The sequence below is a fragment of the Diorhabda sublineata genome, chromosome 1 (assembly GCF_026230105.1).
Source record: "Diorhabda sublineata isolate icDioSubl1.1 chromosome 1, icDioSubl1.1, whole genome shotgun sequence".
In the NCBI taxonomy this organism is placed as follows: Eukaryota; Metazoa; Arthropoda; class Insecta; order Coleoptera; family Chrysomelidae; genus Diorhabda; species Diorhabda sublineata.
The window spans coordinates 31,316,114-31,337,487 of record NC_079474.1 but is presented as its reverse complement, the minus strand read 5'-3'; the positions used below and the strand labels follow the sequence as shown (position 1 = coordinate 31,337,487).

At 30.9% G+C, this 21,374-nt stretch overlaps 1 protein-coding gene across 1 annotated transcript; it reads left to right on the top strand.

Moving 5' to 3' along the window:
• The first annotated feature begins 454 nt into the window (after positions 1 to 454).
• On the top strand, positions 455 to 21,353 carry LOC130452412 (cytochrome P450 18a1). The gene is made up of 5 exons (XM_056791683.1): positions 455 to 916; positions 9,469 to 9,857; positions 12,904 to 13,066; positions 14,734 to 14,998; positions 19,625 to 21,353. The coding sequence occupies exons 1-5, from the start codon at positions 553 to 555 to the stop codon at positions 20,028 to 20,030; spliced, it is 1,587 nt and encodes a 528-aa protein (XP_056647661.1). The 5' UTR covers positions 455 to 552; the 3' UTR covers positions 20,031 to 21,353.
• Positions 21,354 to 21,374: the final 21 nt, after the last annotated feature.

The following is a 21,374-nucleotide window of genomic DNA, read 5'->3' as shown; positions in this document are numbered from 1 at the left end:
CCAAATTTAAGAATAAAATATAACATCAATCATTTTTTTTTAATGTTTATCATTTTTCGGGTATTCGTGGATCATTAATTTCACAATATATTTTTTAATATATTAAATACAAAGCAAATCACATAGAAACATGTGAGGGAAAAAAATATACAAATTAGATAAATATTGTACCAATTTGTTGTAAAAAATCGGTCATCCTATGAACTTGATCTTGAAACTCGATTCTTCGTTCGAATGATCGTAGTATATATCTTTGAGAATATCTGAAACACGAGCACAACCTTCTCCGACCTTCCTTAGCTGACTGAGGAAATTAATGAATGAAGTGCATCTTGGCGCTCACAAGTGGAAGAGGCACATATCGACATTGTGATTCGTCAAGAAACGTTGCTCCTCCTTAAAAACCCCTCCCCTATACCCAACTTAAGTAAGTTGTAGTGTGATCTATAAAAGCATTGCTCACAATGACAGGAGTGTAGAGACTGTACATTCTTTGCGTTGAGATTTCGCGTATTTAATAAAAAAAATTCTTGTAAATTTGATTTAAAAAAAATGTTTGTGTATAGTACGATGGTGATTTGGAACTATGTGGTTAGAGAATTTTCGACAAATGTTCTTTTGGTATTTTTAACGGTTCTTCTAGTTGTTCGCGCCATTCAGATGCTCAACGAGGCTCTGTCCTTGCCTCCTGGACCTTGGGGACTTCCAATATTAGGATCTCTTCCTTATTTGAAAGGTGATCTACATCTGCACTACAGGGATTTAACGCAAAAATACGGTTCCTTAATTTCCACTAGACTTGGATCTCAATTAATTGTAGTTCTGAGTGATTACAAGATGATTAGGGATACATTCAGGAAGGACGATTTCACAGGAAGACCTCAAACTGAGTTCACTAACATCCTAGGAGGTTACGGTAAGTTTTGACATTAACTATATTTATTATTATAGTCCAATCATTGAATAACTGGTGACAGTTAAGGTCAAGGTAGATACTATAGGAATAGATAACAAAAAATTAAAAATGTCAGATTAAAACGAAATAAAGATGAAAAAGTTTTGGTAATAGAAAGAAGAGTGAAATAATATATTTATTGATTCAAATATCCGACAGTATATTTTATAAATTTTATTATTATTATTTTAACAAATATATTTTCAGTACATTTCTGTATCTATGTTTCTACAAATTATGAATTCTTTAAAAAATATTTGCATTGTATATGATGCCTAAATAAATAAATTTACAAACAATCAATAAATCTGTCTTGATCTTGATTCATCATTAAGTTATACCACAAAACTTTTGAAATTTACTATAATATTTAAGATGTGATTAGTAAAATCTCAATTTTTAATTGTGAAATAATTAGTCGAAATCAGTTGGATGGAAATAGTTTTTTAATATCAGGTTTGATCAGTGATGTATTTACGGCTTCGCATGCCAAAATTTTAAAGACGAAAAATACTCAATCAAGACAATTCAATTTTTCGAGTATTCCGGCTACTTCTTTCACGTTTATTAGTTATAATAAAATAACTTGAAATAAAATAATTTTGAAATAAAAATTTAGGATTAAAATTAGTGGGATCCATTCTATCAAAAAGGGCGGCGCGTCGAACGTGGCCTAGGGCGGCATCAAGCCTAAATCCGTCCCTGGGTTTAATGAAATGACGAGGACAACATTATATTGTATTTCTTATTTTAAAAAAACGACTACTAGTTTTGGAATTATATCAGATTTATGGAATGTATAATAAAAATTCAAGGTCCCAAACTGGGGGAAAGCTGTTCAAAATTTTTTAATTAGTAATCAAACTTTTAAAGAATGGTTAATGAAAAAACTTCAATCTACAATTGCCAACCTTTTGAATTCAACATGATTTCCAATAAATCGTTTTTAATCGCAATAATGATATTCTTTCACGTTTATTCGTTATAATAAAATAACTTGAAATAAAATAATTTTGAAATAAAAATTTAGGATTAAAATTAGTGGGATCCATTCTATCAAAAAGGGCGGCGCGTCGAACGTGGCCTAGGGCGGCATCAAGCCTAAATCCGTCCCTGGGTTTAATGAAATGACGAGGACAACATTATATTGTATTTCTTATTTTAAAAAAACATTCGTTTTGGAATTATATCAGATTTATGGAATGTATAATAAAAATTCAAGGTCCCAAACTGGGGGAAAGCTGTTCAAAATTTTTTAATTAGTAATCAAACTTTTAAAGAATGGTTAATGAAAAAACTTCAATCTACAATTGCCAACCTTTTGAATTCAACATGATTTCCAATAAATCGTTTTTAATCGCAATAATGATATTTTTTTCTATGGTAATGTAAATATTGCTTAAAGAGAAAAAAACATTCTCACTCCTAAGGTTTCCGATTTCCATAATACATCAAAATTTTAAAAAAATACAGAAAAAAATCAGCTGTGTCTGACGACTATTCATTAACAAAACTAAGATTTTCTATATTTAATGATATTTTGATCTTTCTTGAGCTTTAGGGCCATTAGTTGTGGAAAATTCAACCTCTATTTATGTGGGTAGTGAACTCAATTGCTTGGTTAAACTGTGACCAATCAATTTTTTCAACTAAATGGCTCGTTGAGTATGTACTCAGTCCCATTTGGTTTTTCCTTATAAATATGTATGTGTGATAAACCAAATCTAGTAATGGTTGATTTATATGCAATGTAAAGATTTTCTGTGACAAGTAAGGAATCATAACAATATGATGAAAAATATTATACTCCTTGTTTAGAACTCTATATATTTTTTCAAGCGTAGTATTGGAGTTTTATATATAATAATAATAAAAGAGGACTAAGACTGGTTTCACCCCCGAAGAATGTTGTCTATCATAAATTAGCTGGGAAGTTAGACAAGTCTAAGCTAACAAGAAGTCTGTGATGAATGAAAAAAATTTCCTTGTTACCTCATGGATGTAACTGTACTACTTGCAATAATTCATCTATCTGGAATCGTTTGTGTCCTTGAAATTTACGTTTTTATTTCAAAAAGGTTTAAAAATCGCCTGCAAACGCATTATTTTCTGTGATAATTTGGATGAAAATTCAAAGAATGTTTTAATTTTTAGTTAACAATAAGCAAGCAATAATAATAGATGTCTCGTCAGTATTCTCATTTTTAATGATCAAATTTATTACTTATATATAACTATAATTGAATTATGTAATTAATTATAAATGTATAAAATCAGTCCTTTATCTGATCCGTCAGTTTTGTAATATCCGATATTATACAGGATATGACACACATTTTTATGTCCCAATTCTAAAAAATACACACAAATCCTAAAGTATTTTATTATTTAAATGAGTTTGATAAATAATATGCTGAAGAAAATTTGTAACAAGAGGAAAAAGGAAATTTATTATTATGTAGATAACAAGATTGTAGCATATTAAGTTTACTTTATTATTATATTATTTCAATACTTCGATCACAAAATGCAAAATTTTCTTTTTAAATACACGAAATCAATCAGACATAGTTATTTTTTAATACATTTACCCAACGTGGTGAATTATATAAAAACTTTTCTGTTTTTTGCCTTCTTTTTCCAGTGCCGAACCCCTCCATTAGATCTCCTTGAGTAATTTCTTTTTGGGTCTTCTTTTTTTTCGTGTTTCTGCCATATTTATATCGGTCATTTTTGGTGCCACTCTTGATTCTGACATTCTTTCCATCCTATTCTTCTGGATCTTATTATTTGGCTAATTTCTTGTTCATCCTACAGGCTCTTCATTTTCTGGTTTGTCCTTCTTCTCCATATGTCTCCTTCCTCTTAGGTAATTTCCTCTCCCATATATTTAACTAGTTCTACTTCACTTTATTCAGTATCCTCGTTTCGATTGCATAAAGTACTTTCAGTCTGTCGATATAGATGTAGCTTAGTGTTTTGAAAAATTTTCTTGCAGATTAGTTAAGTTAATTTTGCTTCTATGTTTTCTCCCTCAATCAAATATTGTCATCAAGAATGAGAAAGTATTTGACATTTCAAGTAAATAGGTTAGTAAGAGTAAGTTATAAAAAAGTAGTTGTGTCATAAATGTATCTAGACGAATTTCAAAATGAGATGTTATTTTGAGTTGCCCTTGGCAAAACATTGTATCATCTCCAACATGATGTCGACGTACAAAGTCAAATAATTTATTGAGGTATTTAATAATATTTCAGAATCTACAGCTTCACCCTTTACTCGATCCATTTAAGGTATGGATATCCCTCTGATCGAAATCGCTCACGAGACCAGAATTTTCTCAGCGAACTTTGCTTTTTCTTTATATCTAACATTTTTAGAACACTCTATAAAAACTATAGTTGCTTCTCTCTCATTCGCAAAATGTATCCGCTTTTATGACGACAGCATCTTGTTATCTGTGCTAATTGATTTGGGGTTATATTTAGGACACTTTCATCTTTTCGGTAGTTTTGAAAATTTATTGTTAATTTCCGGAATACGGTTATCTTCGATGTATGGTATTCACACGCGCTAATTTTATAACGGAAACTCCTAGTCTGTTTTTTGCTTTTCTGATCAAATAATTTTGTTCTTTTTGGGTAAAAATTATTAGATATCAGCCTTAGGGATGTATCTAAGCAAGTTATAAATGCATCTTTTATTTTCAACTTATGAGACATTTCGATATACTTGACATAAAAAAGAAGTTACCGAACTAATGTCATCAAAATTTTGTGCCAAAATTATTGCAGCATATGTTATTTGGTCGATATAAGATTTTCGATAGTTTAGTCTAATTATTTAAGGATATATCGAGATTATTATTTATTGGACACAAAAAAGTATGTAACTGAAAATCTGTTTGTTATATATCTTGGAGAGCCATGACGAGCACAATACTCAAAATAGATAGATTGATCTTATCGAACAAAAATACTATCAAATCGAAAAGGTTGCATCAGAATAATTCAATACGTTGCTGTTATCAATTCCTGAAATTCTTTGCGTTCCTGTAATTTATAAAGATAGTTGAGCTCGGAAACTTTTCAGAAAACTCTGGTATCAAATTTGATTTGTTATCAAAAGACGATAATAATCCCCTGCAGAAAATATTTTCTTGCTTATCCCAATTTTAGTTATTCGCTAAACCAAAATCATCTCCTTGATTACACGCGAAAAATATTGAGCCAAGGTCGAAATTGGGAAACAGATTTCGAACCAACGCAATTAATTTTTCTGAAGGTTTGTCTTAATTTAAAATTTTTTTATCCGGTGCTCTGATATTTAAAAATAAAACTTGTATACAATTGACACACTTTCATAGTGGCCTTCACAGGTCACATCTTTAGTAAAAGTGATTGCTTCTTTATCTCAAGTTTGATATGGTATCAATGTTAACCCACTTTAAGAACATTACAAAGAAGAGAAAAAATGTCGCAGATAATATAAATCTTTATTATTATCATTAATATTGATTGCAGACATTCTATTCGATTATTTGTTTGCTATTAAGTAATAGAAAGTTACTTAAGGGATGTTGAAGGGTGTATAGTTTAAAATTTATTTGTCATATTGCTTCGCGAGTTACAGAAAGTTCAAGTTACATATTATGGACGTGTACTGAATATACACCAACTCTAAAATTACAAGAAAGAACTAAATTAAATATATAATTCAATGTTTGATATCTATATTCTTGACTCAACAATAAAAAAACAAAAATGATTTCTTATAGTGTTGAAAATCATTAGCGAGAATCGTTGGTGTATGGTGGATGGTTCATAAATTCTACTTCTTAGCTGGTAGAAAATACAATTTTAAATGCGGTGTGACAATTATTGTTGCATTCGTCTTCTCTTGAAAAGCCCACACAGCTAATTGGTTGACTATTGCTTCATAAAGTTCATTGAACTATCTGGCACTTTATGGATTTCCAGCGAATCTTTACGAGTCCAAAGTTGTTTCCATTTTTTTCTCACTACATCATGCAGTGTTTTCAATCTTGGAATCTTTCAGAAGTTGTGAAAAAATCTGTAATTCTGCTTTGATGCACTTAATTCAGAATCCTTCCACTGACAACAGCGTTGGTTTGTTTCTGGGTCAAGTTCAAGCAAATTGCGACGAAAATACGTTTAGTCGGTAACTGCGTACACCAATAAAAAAACCACTTGTTCATAACAAAATTACAAATTAGCGCCAAATTTTGCTGACGAATAAATGAATTTGTTGTTTTTTATTTTATTATAAATATTCTTACGCGTTTAGAGAGTAATAATCAATTTTTTCTTAAACCAGATTTTTGATGAACTTTACGTGAGGTTTATTTGATGTTAGTTAATAACAATATTTAACCTAGAAGCCACAGCACTCTAAAAAAAGAAAGTACCTCATGAAACTTAAATCTGTGGATTGATATAGAAGGATAAATTTCTAGATTTCAATCAGAAGGATCGATATATTGAAAATAAATGGGTAAATAGAAAAGACGCTTAATAAAATATTCAGATAAACTGCCCTCAATGCACCAGTTGCAGAAAGCCTTCTTTTGAGCTTTGATTGGATCATATGGGATACAAATTTTTCACGGCTTTACAATGAATTCAGTTTATTGATGCACTTTTTTCCTGAAAATCAACGTCGAAAGTTATGTTCAATTTGAGGTTAACGATGAAAAGTCAGATAAGTCGGTTGTCAAGACTAAAAATATAAACAACTTTTGTATTAAAGAATGTTAAAAATATCATTTTGATGAACGGTACCAAATAATTCGACGAAACTGCAGAAAATATTAATTGTGTTGATTTGTAATGCTCGATTATATAAGTTAATTATCATTTTCCGTAAAAATAAAACACCAGTTTTATTTTTTTAATTATTCTTGTATATGTTTAGAATAGATCATATCCATAACAAGTAGTTTCTCTTATTCTAAGCAACACAGCATTACAACAAATATAAATTAAAGGATTACAGCAATGAAAAAAGTTCAAGTAGTGGCCAAGGTCATTGCGAAATAACGCTATTGCAACAAACAAAAAAAATTAGAAACCGACACACAATTCTGCATATTAAAAATAATAAGCAGAAACAATTGATAATAGGAACAATAATAAATGAGTCATAATTTATGTATAGGTCTTAGAATGTTTTAGATAATATATAATTATCTCATTCAAGAGATGCATAATGGTGGCAATCTATTAAGTATTGCTTGAAAAGAATTTTTTTATGAATATACAGTAGAAACTCGATAAGATAAAGACCAAGATAAACGTTAAATAATTTAAGTTATAGAGGATTTTACTCATTAAGGGCTAGAAACATCATTGGGGTTGTATCCTTTCATTAAACTCTCCAATTGACTTTTCCATTCTGTGTAAACTTACACTTTCAACACAAACTTTTTTGAAGGCCAAATCATGTCGTTTAGCAAATATAGCAAACTCTTCAGATTTTTACTTTACTATGTGTCCGGTAACACCGATGTTTTGAGCATTCACCAATTCTAGGTCTTTTACGTATATTCCCGATTCTTGTATCTTCAATAATTCAGCTTCGTTTTTTAATATCATAGATAGATAATCCACTCTCATGTATTCCAAATTGGACTGCAACGTATTTTCTCTTCAAACCACTTTTCGCAGCTTCTATCGCTTTTAACTTCTCAGTATATGTTAGTGCTTTCAGTTTCAGCTTCTACTGTAGTTTACAATCTTATTGACATGATGTACGGTTGATATTTATTGGTTTTCATTATCCATAAATCAAATTCAATAACTAATAATGTTAATGTATTCTAAAGCTTTCAGCTTTCTGTAGTTCTTGTTATTTTTTATGATCATATGATAACTTTTAATATTATTGAAGATCAAAGTCATTAGAATAGATACGATGTTAAAAACGACCAGTAAGTACATGCGAACACATAGTTTTGTTCATTTTTCAATAATATTTCCTACCTCAATTTACTAATAAAAACAGTGGAGTAATAAACTAATCACTTGCTTGAATTCCATGAAGAATAATCTTAAAATGCTTAAAGACAGATTTAAAATGTTTTGGACGGCTTTAATTGGAATATCAATTATATATCCCCGTATCATTATAAACTAAATCCAGTTGTATTAAGTGGGAAAATTGGAAATTGTGATAAATAATACATCATATGAACGAAATTACTATTTAAACGTACTCTATATAAAGTAAAAAGTGACAATTGGAAAAAATACATTGTGTATAACAACAAACAAGAACCATGTATGTGGATGATTAAATATATTTGTTATAAACTAGTAGAATCCGTTATTATTAACGTCAATAATTGTTTTTACTCCGAGTTTGACCCAAATTAACCCTTTCAACACCACATAAAAATAAGTAGTTATTTCTGGTGTTAATTTTGTTATATGTACTACTTGTTTTATAACGGAAAAATTTGCATAATTAAATTTCATGCATTCTTTGTACTATTGAACTAAATCAATGCATCATTTATACACATTTTTTTGTATAATTTGAAAGATTGTGCTATGGTCAGATCTATTTTTCAATAAGTTTCTTGTCACAACATTCATTTCATTCTCCTCACGTCACTCAATTGCGTAACAACTCACTTTTCAATCACTTCAAAATATAAATCATTAAAATATATATTATATAATATATATAATATATAATATTATAATATATAAAATATTATAAAATTAAAATACAAGGTTATATCAATTAAAAAATAAATTTAAAACTAGACAATAGTCTTCTTTAGTATGTACTTTTCGAATTTTATAATGTTTCATTGGCTCTCTAGAGCTCAAATTCGTGAAAGAATAGATTTGAATACACAATAAGTTCTCTATTAGACTGAAAAGTTTGTAGGCTGACACATAGATTACGTTACTATTAAATCCATATTATTTTCAGTCAACCTTAGTCTTCAAAAGATAGATTTTGTGCATGGATAATCGACAAGGTACCGGAGTGGACTCTAAGCGTGAAAACTCGAAAGTCGGCTGAGTTATAGCATCAGTATTTTGGAATGCACATGGTAAAATATTTATGGACCAACATAATAAAGGGAAAAACCATAAACAGCGATTAGGATCGTAGTAGTATTGAAGTGTTTGAAGAACAAAATCGTGGTGAGACGTCCCCATTCGAATAAGAACAAAGTGCTCTTTCATCAAGAAAACATACCACGTCACAAATCAATGGAAACGTGAAATTGCATAAATTGGATTGGACGAAATACTTTCACATCCACACTATTCGCCAGAACTTTTTCCTGTTTTCATACTTCAAGGCTCCCAAAAGCAACTATAATGGTTAATAAAATAAAATTCTATTAAAAAATGTTTTTTTTATACTAAGCTTCGAACTTTTCAGATCACCAGTTCAAAATTTTCAATATATATGAATACTTATCAAAGATATATACAAAATTTTCCTATTTTACCCTGAACTTTTTGTTTCAGGTGTGATAAACATCGCCGGAAAACTATGGAAAGACCAACGCAGATTCCTGCACGACGGTCTTCGTCAATTCGGTATGTCATACTTATCTTCCAGAAAAACACAAATGGAAAACCGTATCATGTACGAAGTGGAAGATTTCCTTTCCGTTCTCAAATCTCGGGAAGGAGAGGCTGTTGATTTGAATCCGGTTTTCGCGGTATCGATTTCTAATGTTATTTGTGACGTTTTGATGTCGGTGAGATTTTCTCACAACGACGGAAAGTTCATAAGGTTTATGAATTTAATTGATGAGGGATTTAGATTGTTTGGATCTTTGGAAGCGGCTATCTTCATACCAATTTTGAGATATTTGCCGGGACATACTCGTACCAGACAGAAAATCGCCAAGGTAATTATTTTTTATAACCAATATACGACAATCTCGTATATCTAATAAAATTTCATATGTATATAGGTGATTATATTTTCGTAGATTTTAAATTTGATGTTATTGAGTCTATAAATGTTAATTTTCACGATAATGATTTGTTATTATGATCAATTAAATAAATACAAACCATTGTATAATATTTGGCTAACGGAAAATAAAAATATTTTGGCAATCGTTTGACCATGAACAAAAGATAAACTTTCTTTTATTTTCGGTTTATTCTGTCTATATTACGTTCCAACGATATGACATTTGTTACATTGTTGCATAAATATTATCTAGATAGAAATGATTTATCAAAAAAATGATTAATGCCGACATTGTTCATCTGCTCTCCTTTTAGTTCTAGCTAGTATCATCAACAACATATTTTTTGTTGGTGAGATATGTAGTCTAAATCGACGTTAACTTAATCATTTGTTGATCACACTGTTTACACCAATACTCACAATTAGGGGAGAGTCTGGCAAATCGGAATGAATTTGATTTTCTCTCAACAACATCTGCTTTATTAAATATTTTCAAATAGTTCTAGTATGAAAGTAACGTTTAACATTTCTAAAAAAAATATACCAATTCCAAAACTCACAAATCAAACAATACTGCTAAACATAAATACCAAAAAGCATTGTTTTTTATTACGTTTTACTCCACCAGTGGGGAAAAGTTGAATGGAAGGTGGAGCGATTGCAATTTGGGTTTATTCATGAATAACATTAGTCAGTCAGTCAGTTAAAAAATCATATTCTACAAACTTATATCGCAAACATAGGGCTTCCCATTTTCTCATAAGAATTGCACTCATAGGACCATTCTTTACATATGGAGCAGCAAATCCAAACTTTGCTATGAGTCATAATAATAGCCGCCATACATAATGTATTCAACATTATCGGTATTTTGAGTTTTATTCAGACCATCGCCTGCTTTAACAGGGGTGGTTTTATTTCTCTCTTTTAGTTCAAGATAATATGGCTTGCTACTGTATTCCTTCTAGTGTACTATATGACTTTAGTTTCGATAAAGTTATAGTCTTCTAAAGTAAAGTTTGTTGTCAGTCTCTGAAGACGATAACTTGGTTATCGAAACGCGTTGTCAAACAAAGTAATTGTGAGTGTTGTTGTAGTGGTAGTGTTCAGTATAAATTTAATCAACGGTTCCAGAAATTCAAACTTAATCTTTCAAGTTTGAATTAGAAAGAAAGGATGATGAGATTTTTTAGAATTTATAATCATTATTTTATATACAACGTCCTTGCGGTAAACTGAATGAAATATTATCAGTGTACAATTTAGTTGATTAATTTAGTAATTTAACAAGACTGAAGTTAACCGAGCGATTTGAAGTTCCAGTCAAAAAATATGTAACTCCAGAATATCTAGAAATCTATGTTCAAATTTTAGCACAAAAAATGTAAAATGTTTTACTGCTAATACAGCGCAAAATTCGTCTACTTCAAAATGGAACAATTCTTTTAATAGTTTTATGTTCTGTAGTCAAAAAAACCGACTTAAATAATGAAGTAACTCTTGTGATTCTAGAAAAAACTCCCCATAAAGGAAACTATCTAGAGAATTAAACGATTTCATTTTCAAACTAATTATAATAATTTCATCTTGGAGACATGATTCAAATGTTGGCGAATGCACAGTTTCGTCCACCAAATTTTCGAATAGCATTTTATTAAACTAACAGATTGATAATACGAAGAAATTGGTTTATGAAACACAAAAACTGTATGTTATAGGGTTCGGAAATAACCGTTAGGAAATAATATCGTATATAATACTTTTTTTAGTTTTTTGTACATATAATTAATTGTACTTAAAAATTTTCTGTTATATACGATACGTATTTAACCCAAATTTATTTAAACAATAATATTTGAACGTAGCTATTATTAAATTTTATAGGGTGTCCCATATAAATGTTGGTTTATCAAATAATCTTACGTTTTACCCCAATGTCCAGCAAGCTCTATAAGAACTTTGGGCTTAAATGCAAAAAATTGTCGCATTGCAATAATCAATATCTACGTTAGTTTCCGGTCCCGACTACATGTTTTATGTAGTAGGAATTTAATACCACCAAATTCTTCAATCTGATTCCTTGTAACTTTGGCAGTAGGTATGTGGTTTGGCAATGTTAGAGAACCTTTAATAATTCCACCAGACACGCAACAAGATTTTCCGCTTGCAGCTACCTATTTTTAATACGGGTTCTGGTAATATTTCTTTGTCTAACTACTATTCGACAATTTTTATAGATCTTACCTATCGTTTTTGGCTATATATGATGTCTTTAGAAGATCCAAGGAGTCTGATAATCGACTGGGTTGATTTTCCACTACTTCCCACACAATTGGACGTCAAATATCCACTATTAAAACATTAAACCAACGCTTCAATTCCACATATTTCCGTTGCTGCCACGGCTGATATAACTGACATCGAAAAACACCTCTTTAGAATTTCATCTCAATGCTCTTATTATTTTGGCGTGGATGATTTTTTGAACATGCATGTCTTTCATTAATACTCTAACAAGTTCGGTGAAACGTTTTTCCAATATCGTGAGACCCACCAAAGTCTTGAATTTTTTCTATATACATTTAACCTCCATAAATACCTGCAGCATTAAACTTTTGTTTCTATTAATTTCTTAAAAATAAACGAACTTCATATTAATCGCACTCCATATTATTTATTATAAAAACAAATATCGTCAATAATAATAATTCAAATCATAGACTTAGAAACTAGTCTTAACTAGAAATGCTTAATTTTAGGCGTAGGAATTTTCACATGTGATTATATGTACAATTTTGGCAGTCGTGTGTGTTTACTTGACTTGTTTCGGTCGGACATTTTATAGACGTGCTAGTTTTCGCTACTACATCAGTTGTTTTACTAAACTTGAAAACTTATGAGGCACCATCCGCACTTTTTGACGTTTCTGTACCTCTTACTATTGCTTGCTAAATGTTTGTTTTTCTCGTTTTCAGAATCGCGAAGAAATGGCTAGATTTTTACAAGAAACTATCGATGAACACAAAAAAACTTTCGATCCCAGCCACATGAGGGATCTCCTCGATACGTACCTTTACGAAATCCAAAAAGCTGACGAAGAAGGAACCGGACATCATCTATTCGAAGGAAAAGATCACGGTAGGTGAATACTTACTTGTCCGCAACGTCTTCTACTATAGTTGTAGAGGACATGTCTAGACCAGTAAATTGTTTCCAATAAAACAGTATTTAATAATATTGTATTAATAGCATTAGTTATTTTTTAAATTTAGTCTCTTAGACGATACGCCTCTGACTGCGGAGGTAATCACTGTTGTTATGTCTTTGTTTATGTCTCATCTATTATTTTTATCAATTAAAACGCCGTTTAAAAATGCTAAATACAACATTAACACAATTTTTAAAATAAGTTCGTTGAACTTTTTATGCAATAATATTTCATTGTCTCTTTATATATATAAAATATTGGGTTTCACGTGAGCTTCGAATACCTCTTTAAATGAATCATTTTTTATCTTTCTTCGTTCAATTGTTTGTCATTTTCCCATGATGATATTATCAAAATTGACCCACATACTTATCTTGATTAGAATTACATAATTTATTGTTTACGAGCAGCTATCATTCAAATCTGAATTGTTTCAATAAAAATTACCAACAAGTTCAAAATTAGAATTGTTGAGGTATTTCGAAATTTCGGTTCTCATGATCAATATAGTCCGTCCGGTCATAAAAATTTTACTGAAGTTTTAACCCCCTAAACCACTTTTCTATGCCCTACAATTAAATTAATATACAGTGTGTTTCAAAATATACAATTTCGAAGTATATTACTTATTAAGCAAATATTCCAAAACAATGGTTGCTGTATATTCCCTAGAAACGGAAATCATCTAGCAGTTCGGGATGGGTCTGGACCACTTAAGTCTTTTTGCTTTAATAAATCTCTTAAGCATGCATCTGGTGGTTAAAGAGTTGGGAATGTAGCGGATAAGTCAAATTAGATCACCAGGAAATGATACTGCAGTAATGTAGCACAGTGTGATTGGACACTTGGACAAAGGGAGTCCCCATCTTGCTTTTATAATGTTTCTAAATAACACTATCAGTTTTGCCATCAGCATGGATCCTTGTTGTTCAACATTATCTACAATATACAACCCAGGCATTTATATCTTGGTTTGTTAATCGGTGACCCAATTGAGTTCGTTACGAAAATTCACTTAAGTATTTGAACAATATTCAACTGCAATTTCGTTCGAAATGTTATTTTTTGTTCACTTTTAGACAGTTTTACATGATTAGTCAAAATTTCAATCAATGGTGTACACGTTTCAGATTTAGAGGGTTTCCCTTCAGGCTAAGTTTGATATAACTAAAACAAAGTTTCAGATAATGATCTGTAATTTTGGTAATTACAGATGGTATTCCATAACCAAACGACTTTTTAAGCCAATATTTTGTCAGAAATTGTGAGTGATAATTTAATAGGACTAATAATTATCCCAATTTTTCGAATGTATAAAAAACTTGATGGGTTGTACAGATTTATGTAATTTCATTCCTACGATAGGAAACCTATATATCCAAGTTCGATACAAAATGTTGAACAATTGAGGTAATAAGGGAAAAATCAATTTTAACAATTTCATTTTGTACTTTCCAATAGCTATAACTTTTTTTGTGAGCGTAATTGTATTGAATCGAGATTATATGATTCAATTTATGATCTCTAGTTTTTTTACACTCTGTATTCTAATTTTCTTTTTTAATTTAATTTTTTTCAAAATTCTATCTTATTGCAGATCGTCAAATGCAGCAAATCATGGGTGACTTGTTTTCCGCCGGAATGGAAACCATCAAAAGTTCACTGCAATGGGCTGTTCTTTTCATGTTACACAATCCAGATAAGATGTTGGCCGTTCAAGAAGAATTAGACCAAGTAGTTGGTCGTCAAAGGTTACCAAAACTTGAAGATCTTACTTATTTACCAGTTACCGAATCTACTATATACGAAGTACTGAGGATTTCCAGTATTGTACCTATGGGCACCACTCACGCTCCAGTCAGGTAAATAGATTTTATAATAACCTAAGATATTTTAGAAAGTTTTTTTACATTCGACTATCACATAAATTAACTCTTCTGCCTAGGATACGCGTGTTTATAGTAACAAAAACATCCAAAGAAAGGATAAATAAAAAATTTTAAATTGCACAATGTTAATTTTTTTATTGTTCGATAGCTCGTTTGATTAAAGAAACCGATTTCGTGAAGCTCGTTTATACGTCAAGCAATTCCGGTGTGGGCCAACTGTTAATTTATACATTCTATCAGAATATTAATAAGATGGCGCTAGATATTCAGATTGCATGCTTATGAACGTGAAGTAGGTAAATAAAAGGTTGATTTAAATACCCAAAGACCTTGAGATTCGTACGCAGCACTTTACATACTTAAGTATAGTTGATTACAGTTTAGAAATAAACTCGTTGGTACATATTTAGTATGACATCATATAAATTTGATTTATTAGTAAGGTTATTGTTTTTGTTACATAAACTGTAAATACACGTGTCGAATATGTAAAGGAACTGGAAAACATTATTAAAATAACTAAAATTAATATGTGGATTTACTACGAGGGTTGCTACTCAAGTTTTGAGATACACAAATAAAAACAAATATTCATAATTGGATATGGCTTTATTGTGTTTCAAAATTTTCTCCCTTAAGATCAATACCCTACCAATTTTCGAAGCATTTTTCCATTCCGATTGAGGTACTTCCAAAACATGTGAACATGTGATTTGAAAGCATCAACCTGCGGGAATAAGAAGAAATCATTGAATTCTAAACAAGGACTGTGCAGCGGATGACCCATCAATTTTGACTGTTCTAAAAATATTTTTGTTTAAACTGGTGAAAACTCGCATTGTCGAAGTGGAGAATGTTTCGTCCTCTGCGATTGGCTTCCCTGATTTTGTCGAAAATTCTGGAAGCAAATGCTGGTGTACCATTCAGAATTGAGGTTCTACGTGGCTTTAATTGAACGGTGCCGACATGTCCAGTTATTCCGAAAAAAACAGGCCTGAATCTCACGATACGTCACATCACATGACGATCTTGCAATATCTGTTCACGCACAGCATCGACGTTCATTGGAAGAACAGCCGATTTTGAATGACCTTTACGAAATTCATCCTACAGCGAATTGTGACGACGATTGAGTTAGAAAAACCAGCGAAACAAGGTGTCTCGAGATGGTGCTTCATCACTAAAAGTCGAATCGAGTTGATCGTCATACTGCTGTTGGTTCAATCCACATCGAGTCGAATGAAAATGAACACGTTCTGAGTACGTTCACCATTAAAAATATTGTTATGATGTCAGATTTGACACATTCATATCAGTGTTTCCATATCTCAAAACTTAAGTAGCAACCCTCGTATTTGAAATAGTATCCTGATTTATAATTTTTTTCAAGAAAATTTGATTTTACTAAAAATCAAAAGAAACAAAGAAGCTTGAGTATGTCATGTTCTTTATAACATCTTTAATATGTATTACAAGAATGTTTTTTCTTATTTTTTTATCAACTTGTTGATCTTAACATCATTTACTACTGGGTTTTGATCATATTCATAACTTTCTTGTAATAGTATTTCCTTCAATTCTTCTTATATCATCATTTTTTTGCTTTATCGTAAAATATATTTACAAATTGGTGTATATTTAGATGAGGATCGATAAAAGGGCCAGCATAGACACCTGATGTTAACGTGCTTCATTGTTGTTTACACTTTGAATTGCTTAACTTACATTTTAGTGTTTTTAGTGTATTTGAGCAAATTTTCAAATTGTGTCATTTGTTCCTATATCAATTTTTGTGATAAATATATGGGAATAGAGAATCATATAAAGATATATCACAAACTCATATTTTCTTGTGAAAATACATTTTCCAGTTAATTTAAAAAATATATTAGGTATTTACTGTACTAATTAATTTGTTTTTATTTTTGGGATTTCCATAACTTTCAATGGCTTGAATTTTTTTAAAATTATTGTAAATTATCGAATCTGAAGTGGAGAAAGAAACATTAATAAGTGATTAAGAAAAAGTTATGATCAGTTCATAGTTAAGCGAGGAAGATAAGTAATTTTCTTCAAGTCTCATCCTTATCGCTACATACAGTTTAATAATTATTCAAATCATTTGGTAAACCTCTCAATAATTCTTGACCTTTACGAAGAGAATGAATAGCTCTTGATAATTCAGTTCCTCATCGTCATGAAGACGATATGATATCTTCACATCTTCTTAATATCACATGAAGTTTTCAGAGCTGCTTAAAAGAAAACGGAGACAAACACAAGTTTATGTAGATAATGATATTATAATATTTAAGAGAATTGATAACATTGAACAAAGAGGGCAATGTCGAAAAAATGTTTATATTCATAAATAGGATTTAACCGAATACGGAGTAGCTTCAACAATTTACAATTTTTCTTTAAAAAATTGTTTAGTGTACAACTAAAGACTAAAGAGATAGAGGATTTTGAGGATATAGACATCAAATGAGGAAGCGATAAGACAAATGATGAGATAGAAGAAAACAAATGACTGATCTTCCAGAGAAAAATTTTGCGGGCTGGAATAGTGCAGTCATGGAAAAAATTAACTGAGGAAAATAAAAGACTGCATACTAAAATAAGAAAATGCCAAAGCAATATAGGAAAACCGGTTAAATATGTAAAAAAAAACAATTGGAACGACATAGTGGAAAGTAGATGGAGATGGTGTATGGATACCTTCATAAAAAAGTAACAACAATGAGGAAAACAACATAATGGATACCAAGTGTAGATAGAGTAAGGAAAAGACCAAATAATTGGTAAATGTGTGATAAAAAACAAAAGGAAAAACAACTGTCGACATGGTAAGGAAAAGGCCAAATCAAGATAGGGAGACCAGATAAATGTATAAAAAAAACAATGTAGAAGACATAGTAAAAAGCAGATTGGGTTGGTACGGATACATTAATAGAAAAGTGAAAAGGAATACTGAGGAAGATAACATAATGAATACAATTGTAGATATAGCCAGCAAAAAGTCAAATAAGGATAAAAAACCGGATTTGTGTGAGAAAAAACAAAGAGGAAGATATAACAAAACGCGGATTGGGATAGTATAGATATATATTAAAAAAATAGAGGAAAGGTAGCAATTGTTGATAGAGGAAAGGAAAGGCAACGGGTAAATGTGTAGAAAAAGTACGAGAAATTACATTGAGATTTATAAAAGCCGATCTAAACATAACGAAAATTTACATAACAAAGAAGAAACTAACGGACAGGAAGTTTTATATCGATTAAAAACACAAAGATACAGCGGACTTGCTATTCATGATAAATCGAAATACTTCAAAACATAGGCATTTTTTATCTTGTTGAACTGAATATTAATCTCTCACGCTTTCAAAATATCATCTGAAACCAAAAAATAATATAATCCATTTTTAAAAAATTATCAAAAACAAGAAAATAACGCTTAGCATATAGTTTGAATAATATTTTGGTAACCGTTGAAGTTGATGAAAAAAGCACCGACACCCATTCACCCACTTTTAGTAGTTTTACAGTAAATTTTAACAGTTATGTGCATGCCGAAGCGTCGGTACTATACGTACCGAATTTGGAACTGTCTGTTTAAAATTCGCCTCTACAAAAAAGTGAAAGTCAAAAGCCTAAAAATAATTCATATTTTTTCGGTCAACGAACTTTGGTTATTCACAGACGATTTCTTAAGGAATTTCGTAATGGTACGCAAAACTGAAATGGTTTAAGACAATAACTTCAGGGGTTTATGTAATAAGTTCAATATACGCACTCTCCGAAGTACTTACGTAAGTCAGCTTTAAATTATAGTCTGCTTTATCGTCTGTCCAATGAGTTACATAAAGTTCGATATAATATTTTCACGTGCCAAATAGTGAAACACCCCTCCAACCAATCGACTAACTAGTTGTTTTCTCTATAATTACAATGTAACTCGTAAATCAAGCAGATACTTCAACATTAAAGTTGCTCTCCTTAAATTTCATTCATATTCCAGTGATGTTCTATCTGAATGCCGTCCCTGATATTGCAAATTTGGAAGCTTCAACGACCAATTTACGTTTTGTTCCATGAAAATCGTCAGCATTCAGACGGAGGTATTACTTCGACGTCATTTCGATCTTATCAGAATAGAGAGATATAGAGAGTAGTATACCGATGTTATTTCTCTCTCTGCTAGCCGTTCGGGTCGACTTTAACAAGCTACCATACCTCGCTCTCTCTCTCTCTCTCTCTCTCTCTCTCTATCCTTAATATTATCTCTATGGTTATTTCTGGAGAATGGAGTAGTAGTTGCAACTGACTCACTGATTTTCTTTATGCTCTTCAAGCTGTGTGATATTGTCCGTTCTTGTTGTTCTGTACCAGTTGACCTAATATTCTGATTTTTGGAGCCCAACTCGTATCGGATCTCATGTTTTGATTTAGGATTATGCCGATAGAGCTAATTTATAGGATGACGCACATATTTATTTGAATCATACAAAATTATTATTTCTTTTATTATATAAACATTTAGTTGTGTATTATCGTACACTTAAATGAAAAGTAAACGTTTTCTATTTGTTACAGAGACACCAAGTTAAATGGATTTCACCTACCCCAGCACGCACAAATAGTACCCCTACTCCATGCGGTCCACATGGATCAATCTTTATGGGAAGAGCCAGAAACGTTCAACCCCACAAGGTTCATAAATTCCGAGGGCAAAGTACACAAACCAGAATATTTTTTACCATTTGGAGTTGGTAGAAGAATGTGCTTAGGTGAAATACTCGCAAGGATGGAGCTCTTCCTTTTCTTCTCCTCTCTACTCCATTGTTTCGATATCTCAGTACCTGACGGTGCAACATTACCGAGTCTCAAAGGCATCGCTGGCGTTACCATTAGTCCGAACGCATTCAAAGTTAGTCTAACTCCTAGACCTATGGTTTGGGACAATGAAGAACCAAATATAAGACCAGCTGGTAGTCACTAATGCCGAATACAAACAATATCATTACAATAGTACAAAAAAATTATGTTTGGGTTTTACCAAGCAAGTAGGAGATGGTACGGAGTTTAAGAGAGCACGGTTTAAAACTGTTTCCTATTTCTGTGGGTGGTGAGGGAGGGAAGGAGTGTTCCATGGTATGAAACTTGATAAAAACTTGCTAAGTAGTGGGGCATGGTACTTACCTATAGACTTCATGAAAAATCCAACCAACCAAAAGGTTCTTATTTATAGTTTTTGATGGAGATGGAAAGCATTCCTTAGTTTAAAGAGAAAAAAAAAACGTGTGACAGATCTCCGATACGGATCGGCTGTGCAATGTGTTCATTATCACATAGTATTAAGTATATAAACTAGTCAGGCATTCCCATCTCATTATATTTCAATCGGTGCATAGTTACTTTGTATTTTTTTACCATTATGCGACCATTTTATCATATTATTTTTGTTGTTTACCAGACGGTTTTGACTGGAGTTGACAACGCTTATGTTACCTTGTTTGTAATTTACGAAGAAGTAGATTTCTCCAGTAATTTACGTATTTTCGATATCAAAAGATGAGAAGAAAAGGGAAATAAAATAAGTTTTTTAAGTTATTACGATCGATTATTTTCACTGTTTTCTTATTTCGACTTCTTTATTTTTCGTTTCTTTTCATTCGTTCTCATATATTCGAACACTTTTAATCGCCCTTCTTGTATTAAAATAATTCGACAGCGGATCTGCTAAAAATTTGAGGACAATGCGAAATCAGAACGTGTTATTTATATTTATTATTTTAATTTATTATTTATGTATTATTCATTCTATCAGTTTTAATCACTCGTGAAAGCCTTTGATAGGGAACCCACTGCCTATTATAAAAAATATTTTCATTAATTAAAAAATTTATGTAGGTTTGTTTCATTAAATTAAAGTTTATTTGTTAGCGAATTCGTAAATTTATTCTGTTTTTTTTTTTGATTACCCAATCAAACCATTTGTGAAAGTTAATTTACGTCATTTTGAACTCATTTAACCTGCTTCTTTGTACCTTTTTCTTTATAGATTACTTGAAATTAATCGATTAATCGTATTTTTGAAACTCCGGAAGTTCGTATTCAAATTTTCAAATTTTTCGTTCATTAATTTAAGTTTTAAAATTTCGTATTTCACTTTTTAGTTGTAAGACCATTTTTGTAAATATTTTGTGTGCGTTAGCGTTCTTGCTTATGAAATCTTTCTAAGACTTATGCTAAGATTAAGATTATTTTGTTATTTAATAATTTTAACAGACCTAATTTAATAAATCACAGTTTTTTCAGTTAATTTCCTGTGTTTTTTTAAACC

What these genes read in the sequence shown, in the direction of transcription:
- LOC130452412 (XM_056791683.1), top strand. Translation starts at nt 553, where the DNA reads ATGTTTGTGTATAGTACGATGGTGATTTGGAACTATGTGGTTAGAGAA. An exon ending in TAACATCCTAGGAGGTTACG is followed by an intron (nt 917 to 9,468) that starts GTAAGTTTTGAC and finishes TTTTTGTTTCAG; the next exon opens with GTGTGATAAACATCGCCGGA. An exon ending in CCAGACAGAAAATCGCCAAG is followed by an intron (nt 9,858 to 12,903) that starts GTAATTATTTTT and finishes TCTCGTTTTCAG; the next exon opens with AATCGCGAAGAAATGGCTAG.